At 42.3% G+C, this 22,123-nt stretch overlaps 1 protein-coding gene across 1 annotated transcript in view; it reads left to right on the top strand.

The window, feature by feature from the left end:
- The first annotated feature begins 2,778 nt into the window (after positions 1-2,778).
- Positions 2,779-22,123, top strand: part of LOC116897088 (baculoviral IAP repeat-containing protein 1a-like) — a 48,618-nt gene continuing 29,273 nt past the window's right edge. The window contains 6 exon segments of the mRNA XM_032898725.1: positions 2,779-2,990; positions 8,945-8,986; positions 14,617-15,187; positions 15,640-15,739; positions 19,139-19,220; positions 19,941-19,992. Of these exon segments, the coding sequence (XP_032754616.1) occupies positions 14,620-15,187; positions 15,640-15,739; positions 19,139-19,220; positions 19,941-19,992 (802 nt within the window). The 5' untranslated portion in view covers positions 2,779-2,990; positions 8,945-8,986; positions 14,617-14,619.

The following is a 22,123-nucleotide window of genomic DNA, read 5'->3' as shown; positions in this document are numbered from 1 at the left end:
GTTAAAAAACCAAAACCCACCCCCAAACCCTAACCAAACAGAAAGAAACCTCAGAAGGTATCACTCTCAAAGGCATAGACTTTCAGTAGCAAATACTTATTAAATATATCCTTGTATTGCTTGGGTGCTTTTTTTTATCTTTTAATTTTTATTTTTATTTATTTTTTTTTGGTCAGGTTGACATAAGTTAGATCTATCTGAAAGAAGGAAACTCAGGAGAAGATGCCTCCATCAGATTGGTATTTATGAGTTTATGATTGATATGGGAGGACCCAGTAATCCAACCCCTGGGCAGGTTGTCTTGGGTTGTATAACAAAGCAGACTAAGCAAGCCATGGAGAGCAAGCCTGTAAGCAGCACTCTTCCATGGTCTTTGCTTCAATTTCTGCCTCCAGTTTCTTGCCTTGACTTCCTGCACTTGCTTCCATTGACTATAGACTGTAACCTGTGAACTGAAATAAATTCCCTCCACTCCATACCATGCTTTGGGTCATGGTGTTTATCAGAGGAACAGAGAGTAAACTACATCTGGTATAGCACTTTCCTCCAACATTAAACCAACCCAGACTAGCAGGTCTTTCTTCAGTGACAGAGTCCTAAGAAGGAGGACCAGGTGATGAAAAAATAAAGACCATAAATAATATCCGAATCAGGAGGTCTTACACAAGTTGAGGCTCATGGAAACTTATTAAGAAGTACAGTATCAGGCCAGACGTTGTGGCATACCCTTTAATACAAGCACTTGAGAGGCAGAGGCAGTCAGATCTTTGAGATCCAGGCCAGTCTGGTTTACTTAATGAGTTCCAGGAAAGCCAGGGCTATACAGAGATCCTGTCTCAGAACACCACCACCACCAACAACAACAAAACAAACCAAAGAAGTACAGCATCTCACATACAGTTTATAAGTGAAATGGGACAAAGCAGAAAATAATCATACAATGGGATGAAGTCGACAGGAAGGTAATAAAATGTTAGACAAAGGGAACACAGGATATTTCAAATGCAACACAGACCTACCACAAAGCATCCTTGGCAAAGACAATGCCAGTGTCTCTTTGGAAATGCCAAGTTCCCAGGAACTGAAACCTTTACAATTTCAAGGCCTTGGCTCTGCCCCCAGCCTGAATCTTGTCCAATCTGCAAAGACACAGAAGCCAATTTCCTTTGTCTTTTCATCAGGGCCTCTGGGAAATCATCCAGGCTTTCAACAAAAGCCTTTCATCTGGAGAGAAGCTCTTTAAGATACAGGGTGCTTGAAATGAGGCAAAACATTCCATCCTGCAGGAAGAATTGTTAAGTTCAAAAAGTAAACAACTCAAATGCTTCAGGAAGTTCCTGAAACTGACTAGATTCTCTAGGCCTCTCCCTCACTACACATATAAAAGCAGTAAAAACTACCTAATGCACTCTCAAACAAGCTGAGATGAGTTAAACTGACTTGAAGTGGCTCAGACCAATTGAACTACTTAGAAGGTACACTTTCCAGCATGCTGAGCTGCCTGCAGGTAGTATGGTATGCTCTCGGTCCTCTAGTTCTAGCGAACTGTCATCTGTGCTGGAATGGCTTTTAGTGATTCAACTCCTGAGTCATTTCTGCTCCCATAAATAACTCCTCACCCATCTTCCTGTAAAGTACCACAGTAAAACTCACTGGGTCAAATCAAGTTAGGATTTTTAAGCTTTATTTTTTCATTATGTGTATGTGTGTAGTCAGTTTGTGGGTTTGTACAATTGCCCATGGAGGCCAGAGATGTTGAATACCCTGGAGCTGGAGTTACAGGTAATTGTGAGCTGCCTGGTGTGGGAGCTGGAAATTGAATTTCCATCCTCTGCAAGAACAACTCTCCAAGAGCAGTGAGTAGTCATTCTTAACCACTGAACCATCTCTCCAGCCCAAGATCTTTTTCTTATTTTTTTTTAAAGATTTATTTATTTATTATATATAAGTACACTGTAGCTGTCTTCAGATATACCAGAAGAGGGCATCAGAACTCTTTACAGATGGTTGTGAGCCACCATGTGGTTGCTGGGAATTGAACTCATGACCTCTGGAAGAGCAGTCAGGTGTTCTTAACCGCTGAGCCATCTCTCCAGCCCCTTACTTTTTTTTTAAATACAGGATTTCACTGTATAGCTCTGGCTTGTGGGGATTAAAGGTGTGAACCATCCTTCTGATCCCAAGTAGGACTTTGGTGGTATTCTTTGGTTGATTCCCTATTGGGGGTGAATAGATGCTTGTTCTTGTCTCCCCAAAAATACTGTCACAAAACTTAGGAAAATCCTAAAATGTTCAAACTCAAATACATTTTCTGGGACTTATATCTTCTGGGGTCCTGACTACCTATGTTAATATAATAGAGTCTTAACTAGTAGCTTACTTAGCTGTGAAACTTGAATTTTAGTTCCTCAAATATTCTCTTGGTTTCTCGTTGAAGGGCTTCTTTGAGAGCCTATGCTAAAAAAATAATCAACTGGGGAGATAGGCATCCCCAGGATTTACCTAGTTGAAGGAGAGATCTGACATCTACCACATACCTCCACCATGTGACATGTGTAAACCTCACCACAAACATAAACACAATACAACATCTTTTTTTAAATAAGAGAAAGTTGAGCCTAAGAGGAGGAGGAAAACTGTGTGTGTGTGTGTGTGTGTGTGTGTGTGTGTGTGTGTGTGTGTGTGTATATGAAATTCCTAGAGAATACTGGTACTTGATTATTATCAAATGATTGTAAAAATAGCCCTTATAGGCAGCTCATGTGTTTGGATACTTGTTGTCCAACTTCCAGTGCTGTTTGAGCAGTTGGTGGAACCTTTAAGAGGCAGAGCCTCATCAAGGAAGTGAGTACTTAGATATAGCCTCATGGGTATTTATAGCCTGGCCCAACTTCTTCCTTTCTTTTCCTCACTGAGGATGCAATGTGACCAGTAGGCTCTGCTCCTTCTACCACAGCTTCCTGCCACGACGGAACTCATCCCTTCAAATTGTAAGTCAGAACAACCCTTTTTCTTGGTATTAAGTTGCTTTTGTCAGGGTATCTTTTTTTTTTTTTAAGATTTATTTATTTTGTATATGAGTACACTGTAGCTGTCTTCAGACACACCAGAAGGGGACATCAGATCCCATTACGGATGGTTGTGAGCCACCATGTGGTTGCTGGGATTTGAACTCAGGACCTCTGGAAGAGCAGTCGGTGCTCTTAACCACTGAGCCATTTCTCCATCCCTTGTCAGGGTATCTTACCCCAGCAAAAGAAACAGCAGCTTGTGTTAAGAAACATGAAGTAATCAAAGCTGCCAGGTCATGGCCAGTTCCTTCTAGAAAAGGGTAGAACAGGAAGCTACAGTTGGGCCATGGTGTCTTTTGATTAAGAGCATGACTTTTGTCTTGTCATCTTTAAGGAGACTTTAAAGGGAAGACATCACAAGACCACCAAAAATAACTAGTCAAAGAGTTGAGCAGCCCTGTTCCTGTTGTGCTTCATCCTGGGGGATTTAATACACTAGCGACAAAGAGTTGTCTTGAAAAAATATTATTAGTATTGTTAAATGTGATCATTTCTACATGATTGTCAGATGTGTCTTTAAATCAAAAGGTATACTTTACTTTAAAGGTCTTCAGTTTGCACAGAATTCCAACACTCAGGAGACTGAGGCAAGATGGTGTCAACTTTGAGGTCATTTTGGGCTTATAGCAGGACCATGTCCCTAAAGCAAAATAAAAACAAATGGAACAAGTTCCATTTCAGTACGCTGCAATTTTTGTAGAGATATGGGTAGAAGACAAATTGCACACTGGATGAAAAAGATCAAGGTAGAGTGTTTAAGACATGATATTAAGAGGATCTGTTCCACTCTAGCTACAGGTATGCGCTGAATACTCCTGTGGGGTAATTGAAATGCTGAGAATGCAGACAAGGAACTGAGGATTGGTCATATGCAGACAGTGAGGTTCATAAGGTTCCCTTTGGTTTAAGTAATGATTTACGTTTCAGAAGTTCTCTAAGTGGATGACCTCTAACGTGAGTCAGATGTTGCGGAATAGAGAGAGGTTGTTGTAGACTGCCTTGGTCCTTTGCTCCAAATTTTGTTGGATGATGACCTAAAGAACAATGTCATCCTTTAGAAAGGAAACAATGAGGATGAAAAGATCTCAGGTCTAGTAAACTAGATGCACATGTTCAGGGGAATGATTGGAAATGACATCCCAAAAGGAGGAAATAAATGGAATTACTTCTGAAATTTCAAATGATATGACAATTAATGCCAATAACTGGTTATAGGGTCAGTTCCACCAACTCCTCAAACCGTGAAAGCACCAGAGCCAATCTCTAATTTATTATAGCCTTGTCTTCTGATGACACAAAGGCAGAACTTGCAGTTTCTTTAAAGCAATTCTTATGGTTGCACATGGTGGAAAGCACCCATTATCCCAGCGGTCAGGAAGTGGAGGCAGAAGTATTGTGGATGACATGGTCAGTTTCTGCCTCAAATGTACACATCAAAGAAACAATCAGAAACTCAACTAGGTAGTTCTTCTCTTAGTGCCATGCCTGGTGCTACCACCTTTGAAGTGTACTAAGAAACCTCTTTTCTTTCTAAATTGAGTAACTGAGCACTGAATATGATGTGTTGAAGCCCTTGGGTGTGCAGAGAGGACCCAAGGGCATTTGTAATGGTCTGAGTAAAATAGTCTGAAGGTAGTGAGGAAACTTTACTGGTGTGACAAGTCCATGGTTCATAATGTATTGTCATAAATAAGCCTGATAGTGAGAAGTGAAGGGAATGAAATGTTAATTTGTATGAAAATGCACTTAGAGATTTTAGAGGGAAAAACTTCCACACTTGAACATTAATATGTGTACCACTCTCATTGATAAAACTCTAAAACATTATAATCAGATTAAATGCCTGATAAGTATGATTGGATAAATAAAGTATGACATATACAGAAATAAAACTTTAACAAGGGAGTGCTAAGTACAGATACGTGTCGTGTGGTGTATGAATCATGCAAACGTTATGCTAAGTGGATGTAACCAAATAGAAGGGCTATATATTACAGTTTAGTTTTGTGAAATCTCCAGAATATGTAAATTTAACAAGGTGGAGTAAATCAATCGCTCTGTACTCTCTGACTGAGGATGTGATATGACCTGCTACCTTGAGATTCTGGCACTGTGATTTTCATGCCATGATGACTATATCCTACAAGTGTTGTCTCCTGCCTGGAGAGTTTACATTCTGTGATGGGGAAGAGTTAAAAGTCAGGCCAGCCTGGCCAGTTAAGGCTTCTCTGAGATATAACCTGTAAAGAATCTTTCTCTCTCCTTTTTGTAAAAAAAGATTTATTTGTTTTATGTATGTGAGTAAACTAGCTGCCTTCAGACATTACAGATGGTTGTGAGCACCACGAGGTCCCAATTGAACTCGGGACCTCTGGAAGAGCAGCAGTGCTAACTACTAACCCATCTCTCCAGTCCCCAGGACCTTTTTCTCAGGATAGTTCTTGTTAAAAATACTGTTTTACGGGGGCTGGAGAGATGGCTCAGAGGTTAAGAGCACTGACTGCTCTTCCAGAGGTCCTGAGTTCAATTCCCAGCAACCACATGGTGGCTCACAACCATCTGTAATGGGATCCGATGCCCTCTTCTGGTGTGTCTGAAGGCAGCTACAGTGTACTCATATACATAAAATAAATAATTCTAAAAAAAAATACTGTTTTACTTATTATTTGAGAGTCTCAAGTATCTTTCTTTTTAAATAAAAAAGACATATATCTTTTCATGATACATATGATATATCTTTTAAAATGTTTTCAAAAACGTATTGACTGCATATGTTCTTTGTGTGCTAAAATCTTTTAGCTATTTTATTTACAAAGCCTTTAAAATATATTTTATTTTATATATTTTATATAATTCAATATATTCTTTGAGATTTCATACATGCATATAATATATCTTAGTCACACACCTCCCTTAGCTCTGTTCACACATCCCATACAGGTCCTTTCCCATATTTATGCCCCTCCCTTTCTTTTTTCATAATCAATTGAATTGAACTATTGCTGTCTGTCTGGGTATGAGGCCATCCTCTGTGTCATAGGGACCTATGACTGGCTACACCCCTGGAGGAAAACACCTGCCTCTGTTCCATAGTGTCCTTGAACTGCCAATAAGCTATTCAGTTGGGATGGGACCTTATGAGCCCTTCCCCTGTCTGTGCTAGAATGCCGACTGCCCTAAGGTTATGAGGTTTGTGCAACTAACCACAGCTGCTGTTGGGTTCATGAGTTCAAAGTCCACACCATATCTAGAAAACCACCTTTTACAGCATTCTTCCTCATTCTCGCTCTTATTTTTTTTCTGCCCTCTGATCCATGATGTTTCCTAAGCCTCATGGAGTGAGGTTGATATAGATGTCTCATTCGGGGCTGAGCATTCAAGAGTTACTTGTTCTGAACACTTTGACCAAGTAGGAATCCATACATTGACCTCTGCCCACTGCAGAAGGAACTTCTGTGACCACGACTGAGAGCTACAGTAATCTACGGGAATAAACACTAATATTCAGACAGAAGTTTGACAACAAGACCATAGAGCAAAACATTAGTAATAGCTTGCTGCTCTGGTTGGCTTTGGAGGTCAGCTTGACACTGATTATAATTATCTAAGATGACAATCTCAATTGAGGAAATTCAAGGATCATGTTGCTCTGTAGAGTTGCCTGTGGGATATTATCGATTGTTAATTAGTGTAGCAGGGCCGAGCCCGTCTCGGGCAGTTCCATCCCTAAGTGGGTGGCCATTAGTTATATAAGCAGGCTAGCTGAGTGTTAGCTGGTCTGTAGCAGTCTTCATAGCCAATGCTGTACTTCCTTGACTGTGAAGGGAGTTTCCTGGTTGGAGGTAATGCTGTGTGGAATAACAGGTAGACCTGTCTTCAGGTTCCTGCCTTGACTGACTTTAGTGATGGACTGTGACCTGGACTTGTAAGCTAAAGGAAATCTTTTCTTTTCTGAGTATTTTTGACTTTTTGTCATAGTATTCATCACAACTTCATCTGAAGAAAAGTAATTAGAGCAGTTGCCCCATATGGACTATGACCTCCCAGCTATGGGCATTTAAAAAAAAAAACATTTATGTTTACACAGGATGTCGCTCTGCAGCCTTGGGTGTCTTGGAACTTTCAATGTAGACCCTTACCTAAAACTCACAGAAATCTCCTGCTTCTGCCTTCTGTGTGCTGGGATTAACTCCTTGTGTCACCATACCCAGTTTAACCAAAGGATTTTAGCCTGGTTTACAGTAGCAGGCATGAATTTCTCCCATGTGGAACAGCCCTCAAGTTTAATCAGAAAGTCATTCCCTCATGCCTCTATGTCACCACTGCATCTCTCACTAGAAACATTTAGAACTACTTAAGCCTACTTAAGTATTTAATTTAAAACAATAGACCAACTTTCCCAATGCTGTGAAACTTTAATACAGTTCCTCATGTTGTTGTGAACCCCAACTATAAATTACGTTTGCTATAACTTTACAACTGTAGATTTGCTACTATATGAATTTTAATATAAATATCAGTGTTTTTGATGGACTTACACAACCCCTGTGAAAGGGTCATTTGACCCTACATGTTGAGAACCACTGATCTATAGGGTAATGTCAAGAGATTCAGACTTCATTGAAGAAATAGTCTATTGTATAGCCAAGATGAATTATTTAAAAATCTCTTACTGTCTGTGATAAAAGTTGATGATACAGGAAGTTAATTATAGATGATAGTGGATCTAATGGATTAAAACCTTCTGATTGTTTCATCCTCAATTGAGGGGTTTTTAAGAATGCATTGAGTTTGATTGGCCAGATGGCTCAGCAAGTAAAGGTCCAAGTCTGTAAGTCTGATAACCTGCGTATGATCCCTGGGATACACTTGGTAGAAAGAGAGACCTGACTCACAAAAGCTTTCTTCTGACTTTAAGACAGTTGCCATGCATGTGTATGCCCTCTCTCTCTCCCTCCCTCCCCCCCCTCTCTCTCTCTTTCTCTCTCTCTCAATGTAATAAAGAGAATGCATCAATTATCTAGCATTTGGGAGACTGAGGCAGGAGCATAACCACAAGTCCAAGGCTAACCAAGACTACATAGCTGTCCTGGAACTTGATTTGTAGCCAAGGACGGCCTTGCACTCAGAAGTCCGCTTGCCTCTGCTCCTGAGTGATGGGACTAAGGGTGATTGCCACCACACCTTGCTATTCCAGAGGATATTTCAATCCTCTTGCCTAGTGTTGCAAACTGTTGATGGGAAGGTTCAATTTGATTCAACTGAGAAGCACTGTTCCATTGCATGAATGAATCTGAGTATCTGAGGTAACTCAGAGTTCCAGTGGATCAGGTAACCACTAGGAGGGGTGCATTAGCTGAAGAAAACAAGACTTAGCAAGTGGTAAAAATCTTAGGATTTGGGTTACTCTTAAAAACCCAACTTATAGAATTAATTTACTAGATGCCAGGTGAAGATAAAATGGATCAAAAACTGGCTCGTTTTCTTGATTCCTGGAGAAATCACATATTATGTTTGATATTTTTTGCATACCTGTGTTTTCAAAGTCACTGGGGTTGGATTGGCTGAGTGTTTGTAGAGGAGTTAAATTTATGTGTGGCTTTGAACGATGGCACACTCTTTGAGAGCTTTAATTAGCCACTGCCCACTGGGTTCTGGTAGCCACATAGCCTGTTTCAAGGAAGTGTCAGCTACTTGTGGCCACTACTGGAGCCTCTCCTCACAGCTCATGCCTGTCACCCCAAATGGCCACTGGGATGCTGGGCTAGGAAGCCATGGAGACTCCTTTTCCCTTGGGAAATCAGGTCTTGGTTTGTAAGCAGACTTTACTTCCAGAGAGACACAACGTTCTGATAAGTGAAATCTCATTGCAGGAAACCACCTGAGGACGAAGCAGGAGCCTGACTGAACTGAAGGTAAAACGACCTCAGGTGATCATTAGCCAGAGCCAATGCCTAACAGACATCAGAATCCTTAGCCGGATGTCTGTGGTTGGCTGGGCAATCTTATTTCAGGAATAAGGAAATTAAACTTGGGGAAAGGTTTTGTTTGTAGCATGTTGAACCCATCTTTGTAAAGAGAAAAGTGGCAGTGGCATTAATGCTCTACCATAGGGGAGTAGCCATTGAGAAGTGTTAATAAATTAAACCACAACAGTAGCCAAACAAACACAACAACATACAAGAAACCTGAAAGCAGTGCGGGTAAAAGATTGTCCCGCAAGCCTGAAGTCAATCCCTGGATTCCACTGTAGAGGTAGGAAAATGCCAGCTTCCGAAAGTTATTCCTTGACCTCCACAGGACCACTGTGGCATGCGTGTGCCCACACTCACAAGTCACAAATACTCTATCATACAACACGTTAGGGGGAAACCAAGGCTCCCTTTTGGCTTCTAAGTCTGGTTATTAAAAAAAGTTTAGAGGACCAGAAGTAAGCACAAGGATCATTTTATTAGAGTTTTAGAGGAAAAAAAAAACCAATGAGGCAGGCAAGGTGTAAATCATGCAGCTGCCTGAAGGAGAGAAATGGAGAAGAGGAGAGAAGTCATGCTTTTTAGTTAGGACCAAGAACACAGACAAATTCAGCAATAGAGTTCAACAAGCAGCAGCATATGCGTTGGGAGTGGGGATCTTTGGAGTAATGGGAAGTCTAAAGTGTCAAGAACCCACGCTTAGGCTTGTTCACTATCCAAAAAATAAATAGAAAGAAAAAGGAAAAGTTACATGTTTAAAGAAATTACACACACACACACACACACACACACACACACACACACACACACACTAATGGGTATTTTGTCTGCATATATGTCTGTGCAACCGAGTGCATGTCTGGTGCCATGGGGTCCAGAAGAGGGCGCTAGATCTCCTGAAACTGGAGTTACAGGTCATTGTGAGCTGGCACATGGGTGCTGGGAATGGAACCCAGGTCCTCTGGAAGAACATCCAGTGTTTGTAGCCATCAAGCCCCCAAAGCTACAGATTTTGAGTTAGAACTTTGAAAATTAGACAGGCTTAGCAGTGCTGCCTGATAGAAGTTCTCTAAGTACCAACACAATCCTTTGTGGAGATAATTATCCTGCTCATCTTCCTAGCACATCTTCTGGTGAGTCAGACTCCCTGTGGAGCGGTCTCCTGGCTGGGTGATTGACAAGTCTCTTGGATTAGCTCTTAAAGGAGGAGACAGTAATAAGCATTGTTCTAATCTTTGCAACAGATCAGAAGGTCTATAAGGGCAGGGAAATGCAAAAGGGAGAACTTAGATTAGGGGGTTAAAAATTACCGTTTACCCAAGCCCTCACTGCAGTTCTTTCTCTGGCAGCTAAACAATATATAAGGAGAAGTAAGAAAATAGAAACTGTTTATTCATGAAAAGAACCCAGAGTCTGCTGTCTCTGCCTACTATTACTTAACTTTCTAGGTTCCTGTAATGCCCATGGCTGTGCTTCCTGGGGTAGCTCAGTGGTGGGGCCCTGGGCTCAATCCTTTATACCCATCCTGGACCATTGACAGAACTAAGGGCTTGGTTAAAGCAAGCCTGTTAGCCCAAATAGAGAACGTGGGCTCAGTCTCTAACATCCACCCCAGTACACTGCAGATATATATCTGTTAATGGGACAATGAAACTTTTAACTAAGAGAAGAATAGTTCATAAAGTATATCCTACAGCACCTATAACAGTAATTATGTCCCCAAGTCAGAAGAATAGCCAGTAAAGTTCAGAGATTAACAAGAGAAGTAGCAGCTGTTGAAGACTGAAAACCCTTCCTGGCCTGGGCTTCACTCAACCAAAGCAGCGTGGTAAAGAAGTGCTAGCTTTGCAAGAGCCCTGGCAGAGGCAGACGCTGGGCAGATGCTGTGTGAAATGTCATGCAGAGCTGTCCCTCCTCTCTTAGGCTTGGCTCATGATCCAAGTCTGGCACCATTCTTAACTAATCAGAATCTTTCCTTTATTAAACTGTCTACTTGCCTGTCAGTATCCGTGCGCTGCACACAACCTATTTAAAGAGGTCTAAGGACTTGGAAACCCCGGTGGCTGCCTGACAGACTCAAATCCCTGCCTGCATGTGGAGTAGGCCATCTGGAGTTTGTAATTGAGGGTGCAGTGAGACCTCTGAACTGGACCACTCCGTGGGTAGGAAAAAGAAGTTTATTTGAAAAGTTAATCTGTTCGATGATCTCATGGAGGTCCGAGAATAGTGTAGCAGGAAAAGACTTGCCAATCTTACGGGGACGGGGAGCAGAGGTGTGGGTAGGAACAGGCTGGGAGTTGCACGCTGTTTGGGTTAGTAGGAACTAGATGTCCTTGTCTCAAGCAGTTGTAGTGAGTTTCCTGGGAAACAGTACTCTGCCTTGGAGATTTCTGGGGAATGCAGAGTTTAAGTTTCCTCAATAACCTTGTGTTTACCTGGCCAGAGTTCTGCTTGAGTTAGGACTTTGTTACTGGTACTGCTGTTTTGGGGGGCCCACTCTGAGCCCCTCTGCTTTACAGAACCGAGTAATTTTATCGAATTGTCTCTGCCAGGCGAAGGATTTGGTATATATTTTTCTTTTTCTTTTTTTTTTTGGCATAAGAAATATGTTTTATTAAGAAATAAGTTCTATAAAGATCCATAAACAATAACAGAAAGGGAACAATATCTGAATGTTGTAGAATCATGTTTGGCACATCTGTGTGAGAGAGGTTGGGTGAGACTCTGAGAATTAAGCCGGGTGCCTTCAGCTGAACCGGTTCAGTGCCTGGCACAACACAGCCTCCCTGGACACTTTCTGTCTGCAGGACTATGGGGAACGGGCGTTTGAGACCTAAAGTTAGAAAGAGGCAGAGTCAGAATCCAAGAGCTCTCAGACTTTGACTGGGTGGCTTTGCAAACAACTCCAACAGGAATACCTTGGGATATGGAACCAGTGGCCAGAGTAAACAGCAGAGTTAAGACCACACGAATGCTTTAGGAAGAAAATTATCCTTCTTTGTCTTCTTGCCAAGGGATCAAGGCAAGGTTAGGAGGATCTTCAGACCCAGATGACAGGTGATTGCAAAGGCTAAGTCCTCTGAGCATTCTTTTTGGCTCAGGCTAATCTCACTTGTCTGCTGTCTTCCTCTTTCCAAGGCTTTTATGCTATCTCTACAATGGTGTCTCAAAGAGTTATCTCTTTAGAGATGTCTTGATTGCTCTTTTGCCTGTATGATGTCAACTTACATAGAACATATAATATAAAACATCTAGCAAACACCTCGAAATCTCCACATGCAAAACTGGAATCTCTATTCTAACACCTTCCACCTCAGCCTCTCCCCTGTCTGGAGTCTCCCAGTTTAATAAATAGGATTAATGTCCATGCAATTGCTCATCTTATAAGTGCAGGCAGCAACATTACTTCTTTTTCTTTACCTCCTCATACTCCAGTCTGACAGTAAGCCCAGTGAGATGTCTTCTAAATACTTCACATCAGTCCTTCCCAAGCTCATTTCATATTGAAATCAATCACCCAGGGAAAAGTTTTTCAAGGCTATGCTGTGTCCTATCCTCACTGATTATGATCTAATTGAATTTTAAGATGTCTCATCTCATGTGCTTGTAGCTGTAGGCAAGTTTGAGGATCATTGACATAGCTTGAGTCACATTGCCATGCCCCTCCATCACTCCTGCTTGGATAACTGCAGTTCCTCTTAAGTGATTGCTGACACATTTTTCTTTCACTCTTTCCCTCCACCATCCATTTTCTGTACAGTTGATAAAGTGACCTATTCCAAATGTGGGTCACGGCAATCAGGAGCCACAGTCCTATACAGAACACCACAGGTCTTCATGATTCTATAGATGAAACTTTATTGTTTCTTTTTCACCATTTCTCTTCTATCCTTTTCCATTCCTTTTTTTTCTTTTCTTTTTTTCGGAGCTGGGGACCGAACCCAGGGCCTTGTGCTTGCTAGGCAAGTGCTCTACCACTGAGCTAAATCCCCAACCCCCCTTTTCCATACCTGCTGTGCTATAACCACACCAGCCTTGTATGTGGGTTCTTTGACATGCCAAGATGATTCCCATCTCAGAGCTTTGGTATCTGTTGTCGATTTTGCAGGAAGTGACTCCTACTGCGATCTCCTGATTCTTTTTTTTTTTTTCATCTTTATTAACTTGAGTATTTCTTATTTATATTTCAATTGTTATTCCCCTTCCTGGTTTCTGGGCCAACATCCCCCTAACCCCTCCCCCTCCCCTGGTATATATTTTTCTATGACATGCATGGTAAGTGTACACTCATGTCACAAAAACAGTTCGATTATTAACATTTCGAATTGTTCTTGGTGGAAACCTGTGTCACATTCCTCAGTCTGACGTGGTCTGGATTGGGTGATTCCAGGCAAAGGCTCAAACTGATTTTCAAAAGAGGCCAAATAATTTTATCGGAGCTAAGTGATATTAGATTTAGAGAGGAGACACTGTCAAGATTGACAAGTGGATGTGTCAATGAGAGTACTGAAGCACCTTGACTCTTGTTTGGGGCTTTCAATCATGAGGTTGAAGAAAAGGAGGGAGTTGGTTACTTGTAGGGACACTGGTTCTTTATTTTGTGTGGAAGGCAAAATTAACCAAACCTTTAGTTCCTGTGCATGGCTCTTCCCATAGTGCATCTGACTTTCCTCACATCCATACCTAACTACACATAAGGATAAAATGGTCGATAGGTGACTTTCCTTAAGTGTCTACCTGAGGACTCAGTTTGACTACCCTGCATATGTGCCACAAACCAGTTCAGGTGAGATCAGCCTGTCCATTCTTCCTTCCTCATGCATTGGTGCTACCCTTGACTAGAGATTGTCTAAACTTGAATGTTGCCAGGAGTGCTTCAGAGAAGAAAGGAGCCCAGTGCAGGGTGGATGTGAAGGAGGGGTGTGTACCGTATATGTAGGTTAGTATAAGTGGGAAAAGTGCACAACACAAACCAAATAGGGTCCTAGGTCAAACAGTCTCCTCTGCTCTCAACCACAAGTTCTAGGCTAGCAGGGGATACAGAGATAGCATGGCCCTATTTCAGAATAACAAACAAGCAAAAAAAAGCCTTTATGGATTGAACCAGGTCTATTTGTCTTGTTCATTTATGGTCCTCATGGCCTACGCTGCTTGCTGCAGTCACAAGTAGACACAGCGATTGTTTCTCGAGTGAGTAAGCACGTGAGAACTGATGTTTTATAATTTCTCAAACAACTTCCTTCCTATCTCCACAGTCTAGGTATTTCTTTAATATCTTCTGCCTTCATTAAAGCTGAGGACACGATGTGTATTTAAATCTTTTGTTACCTTTACTTGGTAGTGTGGGGCATGGGCGTGTGTGTGTGTGTGTGTGTGTGTGTGTGTGTGTGTGTGTGTGTGTATCGCCATGTCCATGTAGAAGTCAGGACAACTTGTGGGAGTCAGTTCTCTTCTTTCACCTCATGGGTGCAGAGGTGAGCTGCAAGTGTCTACCCACTGAGCAACACCCTAAATCCATGCTCTTGTAGTAAAAACATCGCTATCACCATTGTCTGCTCTCCTTCCCCCTTTAGAAAATGGCTGAGCATGGGGAGGCCTCCGAGGATCAAGTTTCTGAGTTTGATGGTGAATGTCTCCCTGAGCTCTCTGCTCTTCTCGGGGTGGATGCAGTTCAGCTGATAAAGAGCCAAGAAGAAGAAGAGAATAAAGAACGGATGAAAATGAAGAAAGGTTTTAATGCACAGATGCGCAGTGAAGCCGAACGACTGAAGACTTTTGTGACCTATAATGTGTTCAGCTCTTGGACCCCACAGGAGATGGCAGCTGCTGGGTTTTACTACACGGGTGTGAGACATGGGGTTCAGTGCTTCTGCTGTAGCTTAATCCTCTTTGGTACTAGCCTCAAGAAAGTTCCCATAGAGAGCCACAGGAAATTACGTCCCCAGTGTGAGTTCCTTTTGGGCAAAGATGTTGGAAACATTGGCAAGTACGACATACGGGTGAAGAGTCCAGAGACGCTGCCGAGAGGTGGCAAAGCAAGGTACCATGAGGAGGAGGCCAGACTGGAGTCCTTTGAGGACTGGCCGTTTTATGCCCATGGGACATCACCACGTGTGCTCTCAGCAGCTGGCTTTGTCTTTACAGGTAAGAGGATTCGGTTTTGTGAGGTGTTTCTGTGGTATTTAAAGTTTAGGTTTCATTTTGTGCATAATATTTTTTTAGTGAACCCTCACTGATGAAGGTGCTATGTTAAACATAAGATGCATTTCATTAAATTTCAAGTGCAACAATTTTGCTTCTGCTTTAATATGTGTTTAGTGTAGCTTTATTGGTTTGCTATATATCTGTCTGTAAACACACACACACACACAGACACATATGTTTGCCTGTGTATCAAGTGTTACTTTTCTTCACATGTAGACCTTCAGTGTAGCAGCAGTGAGCTGAGGGTATAGCCCAGTGCTAGAGCACTTCTGCAGCCCCTACAAATACAGGCGTGCTGGGCTGGAGTGCGTCTTGTTCTGGTACAGTCTGGTCAGCTCCAAGACACAGGTCGTGCTATTGCCAGTCAGTCATATGCTTTCCTGCCTCTCTAGGTAAAAGGGACACTGTGCAGTGTTTCTCCTGTGGTGGATGCTTGGGAAACTGGGAAGAAGGAGATGATCCCTGGAAGGAGCATGCCAAGTGGTTCCCCAAGTAAGTGGATAATTATTTTAGTTTTTACAAAGCAAAATAAAACCAGAGGCAAAAGAGCCACATTGTAGGAATATTCCCTTGAGTTCTCATCTTTCTCTTATCCAATATGGGATCACCCCAGATCTTTTTAACTAATTAAAGTGACAAGTTTGAGTCACAGGAACTTCAGTGTTTTCTTCTATTTTAAAAGCTATTTTTCTTTTATTTTTAAATTCATTTTCGGTTTGGTGTGTGTGTGTGTGTGTGTGTGTGTGTGTGTGTGTGTGTGTGTGTGTGTGTGTGTATGCACACATGCATATGTGGGCTGCAGGTTGACCTATCATGTCTTCCTTATCACTCTCAGGGATCACTGAACCAGAACTCATAGATTGGCTAGACTAGTTGGCCAGTGAGCCCTGGGACCTGCCTGTCTCTGCTACCCCAGGCCTAGGGTTAAATAAGTGTGTGACCATACCCCACCCTTAAGGAGATACTGGGATTCAAACTCCCGATCCACATGCTTGTGCTTAGGCATTGTATCTACTCAGCCATCTACTTATTATCCCCAATACTAAGATGTCAAGAAGCAGTTCTGTGACTTACCCTAGGTAATGAATGAATTAGTCTGCGCAGGGCTGGAAATGGTGTATAAATGAAAGAAAACAAGAACGTTTAAGGCATTACAAGTAGTGTCACATCCTGCTGAATATGCAGAAAGTGAAAATGCTTGCTGAGTGCATTGGCACACAGCTGTACTCCCAGCATTAGGAAAGTGGACACTGGAGAATCAGGTATTCAAAGCCACCCTCTGCTAAAAGGCAAGAGGACCAGGTAAGTCCTAGGTCACCCACATCCTCGTGCCACAAGAGAAAATACGTTTTGTTTTAGAGAGTCAAGGTTTTTGTTAATGTACATTTCTGCTGAGAAAAAGCATATTGCAATTATTTTTAGTGATTGGTTTAGTGCTGGTTTTGTAATTTCTTTGTTTCTGCCAAATAAAGATTTATTTCTTTCCCTGTTCTTCAAGCTTTCACTATGGAATGATTCCCGAAAAGGAAAGGAGCAGTATAGTAAGCACTTGCCAGCACCTGGTCAGGAATATGCCCTCGTCTCTGGCTAATTCCCCACGGAATGACAATAAGCTGGCTACTTCAGCGTGAACCCCAGGTGCCACACAGAGAATTGGTCACTGTTACAGCGTATGAGACTTTCCAAACAAGCTGAACCACATTATCTCTCTCAGAGTCAAGTGTCTGAATCAGCACTTGAACGCTCACTTCCCTCCATCTCTTAATGCTTTGTAAAATACATTTTAGTGTGTGTGGAGGGGATGGGGATGTGGCTTATATGCCAGAATGTGGGCATAGTGACACTGCTTCTTCTCCAGTCCCCTTGTCCTGGAATTCTAGAGTCCTGCCTCTGACTCCCTGCCCAGCCATTGGCCACTGGCAACTTTAGTCACCAATCACACCCAGCTGGAGACAGGGACCCTCAGTGCCTCACATGTGGGATTCTCATGCAATTTGAGAACCAATAACAACACAAGCATTAAACTAAACGCACAGCACAATTTAAGAAAGTACTGTTGAGATGGGAGTGATGGCATGTGCCTGTAATCCCAGGTCTGTCCAGGTGGAGGCAAGGGGGTCGTAAATTGAAGTTTTTATTTTTGCTATTTAAAGAGCCTAAGGAGAGCCTGTGCGATGTAGAATCCTATCTCAAAAGGAAAAACAGTATTGTAATGATCTTAAATCAGATTAGTTTATTATAATATTTCTTTTTTATTCTTTTTCTTTTTTTTTTTTTTTGGAGCTGGGGACCGAACCCACGGCCTTGTGCTTGCTAGGCAAATGCTCTACCACTGAGCTAAATCTCCAACCCCTATTATAATATTTCTAAAAAGGATTTATAACCCCAACTCACTGTAGTTCACCCGATGAGCTATGTCCTACAGGGGTGACAGTCAGGCATAGAACAATGCATGGAAATATATGAAAAATGTAGCCAGAATCACTGGGTGCCACAGACACTGAATGGAAGCCCTTGAGGATATTTGAGTCATGTAATGGAGTTCATCTTCTCATGAGAATATAAAAGGGCAAGGCTGGTTTCCTTTCCATTGACAAAACAGTTCTCAGTCCCTTACCACACCATTAGAAAGAAACATTAGTGTCAGTTAGAGGAATGCTAAAAGTACCTTCATTGACTGGAGAGATGGCTCAGTGGTTAAGAGCACTGACTGCTCTTCCAGAGGTCCTGAGTTCAATTCCCAGCAACCACATGGTGACTCATAACCATGTGTAATGGGATCTGATTCCCTCTTCTGGTGTGTCTGAGGATAGCTACAGTGTACTCTTATACATAAAGTAAATAAGTCTTTTTAAAAGTAGCTTTGTTCTTATGGAAAAGGAATGCCTTTCCAGATGATATTGAACTTCATAAAAAATCAAAATCAATAGATTAATATGCTTCTTTAAGATTATCATGATCAACTAATTTTTCCATTGATCCATTTTCTGTCCTTGATTGTGGTCTGACCATGGATACTTGGCTTAGCCCACACCAGCTGAATCAGAAAGGCAGAATATTCCCCAGTCCATCTAGCCTGTATCAATCTCTCTGATTGCTTGCTTTGTACTTGTGGGTTAAGAAAACCGACAGTGGAGGGCAATGGTAGGCTTATAGTACTCCTGAGACTGGTGTAGTAAGATTGCTTTAGCCCAGGCGTTTATGATTAGCTGGACAACACGGGTAAAATACAACAAAAGTAACCTGAAGATTCAATTGTAAATAGCTATGTGTGATCATTAATATAAATAGATAATTCTATCAGAACACTTGCAGTTCTTGTGAGTTAGGTGCGTTTTTTAACTTTTAATACAATAATGTTGATCACGTTCCCCCCTTCCAACTCCTCTCAGTTCCCCCCCACTTCCTACACAGCAAACTTAATGTTCTTCCTCTTTCTCTTTCAACACCCTCCCCTACAAAGACACCCAAAAATCTAAACAATCAAAAAGACAGTAAAAGAAGAAAAAGAAGAAGAAAGAAAAGAAAAGAACAATGCCTACGAAAGTAGTGTGGAGTTTGTTTTGTGTTGGCCAACTATGGGGCCTGCACTGGAGTGCGCTGTTACACCTGGGAACACGCTGCTGAGGGACCGGTCTTCCCTCTACCAGTAGCTTGCAAATAGTTCTGGGTGAGGGTGGGGCATTGTGTCCACTTCCCCCTCTCACTTTTAGGGCTCCATCGGGTCGGGACCTGCTCAGGTTTTGTGTCTATGGGGAAAGTTTTTTTTTTTTTTTGACAGTTTTACTGATATATAAAGTACAACAGTTCAATAAGTCTTATCAAATGCTCATTGCAATGTAGAACATTTCTGTTTATAGGACTATATTTTAATTATATTTTTAATTACAGATGTGAATTTCTTCAAAGTAAGAAATCCACAGAGGAAATTAACCAGTATATTCAAAGCTACACGGGATTTCTCCATGTAACGGTAATTGACATCAGCCAACTTTTTCAATAGTGTTCTTTACCAAGCAGTATCCGAACTGTCAGGGAGAGGGTTTCTGTTTCGTTTTCTGATGGATTCTGTGCCTTTCTCCCTTTCTCTTCTCATTCTCCGCCTCTTGTCTGCAGAGAGGAAAACAGAAATCCTGCTGCCTTGCTAAGCTGGAGCCGCTTAGACTTGGTTTTCCAGGCTGGCTGTGGGTGGCTTCTGCCTGAGGCCACTCCCTAGCATCCTTCTGCTGCCTCCACGTGGATGACAGACTCAGTCCTCTGTGGTGCCTGGCAGAGGCAGGGCCCTCAGAGCTGCCTCCTGCAGCTGGGTATTTAGACTCAAACCAGCGAGGATCTCCTCCTAGTGGTGGGCAGTGGGAAAATCCACCCAAACTGAGGCCAAGGGAGACTGTACTGGCTGACTGACTCAGACAGAGTCAGAGTCTGGGGCAGTTCTCTGTGTGTGACTGCAGTTCTGTTGTTGAGCTGTCTGGTAAGAGTGGCCCTGAGAAAGTTTCCATTTCACTGATGTTTGGAACTGTGTAAACATTCCCCAAATCAGTAAAAATCAAACCAGAATGAAAACGACTGCTTTGCCCACATTCGGCTGCTCTAATGAAACTTGGCTTCAGTGGGGGGAGTTCTTCACTTGCAGCTCACAGATGGATGAATAATTTATACATTAATCAGTCAGTAACCAAATTTCTTTCCTCAGGGAGAGCATTTTGTGAATTCCTGGGCCAGAAGAGAATTACCTGTGGTATCAGGTAAAAACCTCAGACTCATTCAAAACACTTAGCTTGTTCTCTCTTTCTCTCTGTCTCTGTCTGTCTTCTCTCTCTCTCTCTCTCTCTCTCTCTCTCTCTCTCTCTCTCTCTGCATGCATGCATGCATGTGCCATGTGTATACAGATGCTTTTGGAAGCAAGGCAAGGACATCAGGTATTTTGGAGGTGGAGTATCAGGCATTTGTGAACTGTTTGATGTGGATGCTGGGAACTGAACTCAGGAACTCTGAAAGAGAGAGCATTAGTGCTCTTAACCACTGAGCCATCTCTCCAGCCCTTGTTTAAAACTTATGTTCATAAATGATTTCCCTATTATGGAATGACTTTGGTTTATTTTTGTTCTAACTTTATGAGCATGAGAGATGGTTCAGTGGTTAATGCACCTGCTGCTCTTGCAAAGGACTCAGGTTCAGTTCCCAGCATCCTCTGGCAATTCACAATGCTGCAAGTCCAGTTTTAGAGGATCCAGTGTCTTCCTCTGACCTCTGTGGCCACTGCACACATGTGGTGCAGTCAAACATGTAGACCAAAATAAAGAAAAAATTTAAAGTAAATTAAAAAATATATACACTCAATTATTTACTTATTATTGTCTGTGTATGTCCATGGGTCCCACGTGTGAAGGTGCACAAATCAGAGGACAGCTTCTAGGAGCTTGTTCTCTCCTTTTACCATGATGGCATTAATTAAGATGTTATTAGGTTTAGTGTCAAGCTTCTGTATCATGGAGCCCTTCATTGAAGTGGCTTACTTAGTTTTTAGTGCAGGTAAGCATAACTATGTAGTGTTGCTGCTGCAATGGATGCTCCCCTTAAAACAACTAAACTTTTGGATAAAATGTTTTGGAAGCAGTTTTTAGGGTCTCTCCTATCCCAGGTTGGCCTCAAACTCAAACGAGCCTTGAATTTGTGGCCCTCCTGCTGAGTGCTGAAGTGGAGCTTCTCAGGTGCTGGGGATGGAACCAAGGCGATTAGGAGAGCAAGCTACCCATTGACCTACATCCCCGACCCCCAAAGCATCCTCAAATGGCCTGGTGCACTGTTAAGAAACTGGGGGACGTTCACAACCAAACGAGGTGACAGATCTGAGGATATTACTTGTTTGCTTAGAATAGGCCTGGTCCTCTGGTCCCATCCCAGCACCCATGGAAAACAAAACCTAGTGTTAGGAATTTAGGTCAGTAGAGCAACTACATAGCAAGTAGGACAGGCTCCTAGTTCAGGCTGAGCAGAGTCAGGGACCTGGGGACAAGGGAGAGTGGACAGGAAGAAAGCGATCATATTACAGTAAGTAGTCTGTGGTTGACTGGGTAGGATAGTTCATCCCTGTAAATGCTGCTCTTGGAAGGAGGCACTTATGGCCAGACTGGACTATGATATTGGGTTAGAGGCCAGTATAGGCTGCATGAGGTTAGTGCCAGTTCCAGTGTCCATGCCTGCAATCCCAGCACTAAAGGAGCTGACTTGAAAATATCATAAGTAGAAGGATAGCTTTCTAACCTAGCAAATCATCATGGCCCCCACCCCAATAAACTTGGGGTTGAAGGGACGTCTCAGATGTTAAGAGCATTAGTTGTTCATGCAGAGGACTTAAGTTCCTTTCAACATGTCTACATAGTAGCAGCTTACAATAATCCGCAACTCCATCTCTAGTGGATCTGACCTCCTCTCTGGCCATCTGGGGCCCTGGGCACACATATGGTACACATACATATGTATAGACAAAACACTCACACATATATACATACTTGAGCACATGCATGTGTGTGCATACACACATACATACACTCTTACACACAGATTGCATCCTTCTGGCTGGGACCACCATTTTCCAGTACCTTGCTAAAATAAGAAACACAAAGGGAAAAAGGAGAAGCATCTAGTGCTCGTTCTCCAGGTCTGTGGAAGGCAGAGCTGTTTCTTTGGCCACAGATGTAAGTGTCTATAAGAAGAGTGATATTGTAGACATAGGATTGTTTATTCAGGACACCCATGAATGTTATCATAGCAATACTGGCAGATTCTACAGTGTTACCCAGCATGTGCTTGTCATTATTAAAGAATCAAGTCAAGGCAGGAATCCTGGGCAGAGACTGACTGAGTGCGTTGAGC

This window comes from Rattus rattus, chromosome 3, assembly GCF_011064425.1.
Source record: "Rattus rattus isolate New Zealand chromosome 3, Rrattus_CSIRO_v1, whole genome shotgun sequence".
Classification (NCBI taxonomy): Eukaryota; Metazoa; Chordata; class Mammalia; order Rodentia; family Muridae; genus Rattus; species Rattus rattus.
Note: the sequence above shows the minus strand (reverse complement) of the source record. Positions and strands in the feature narration are given on the sequence as shown.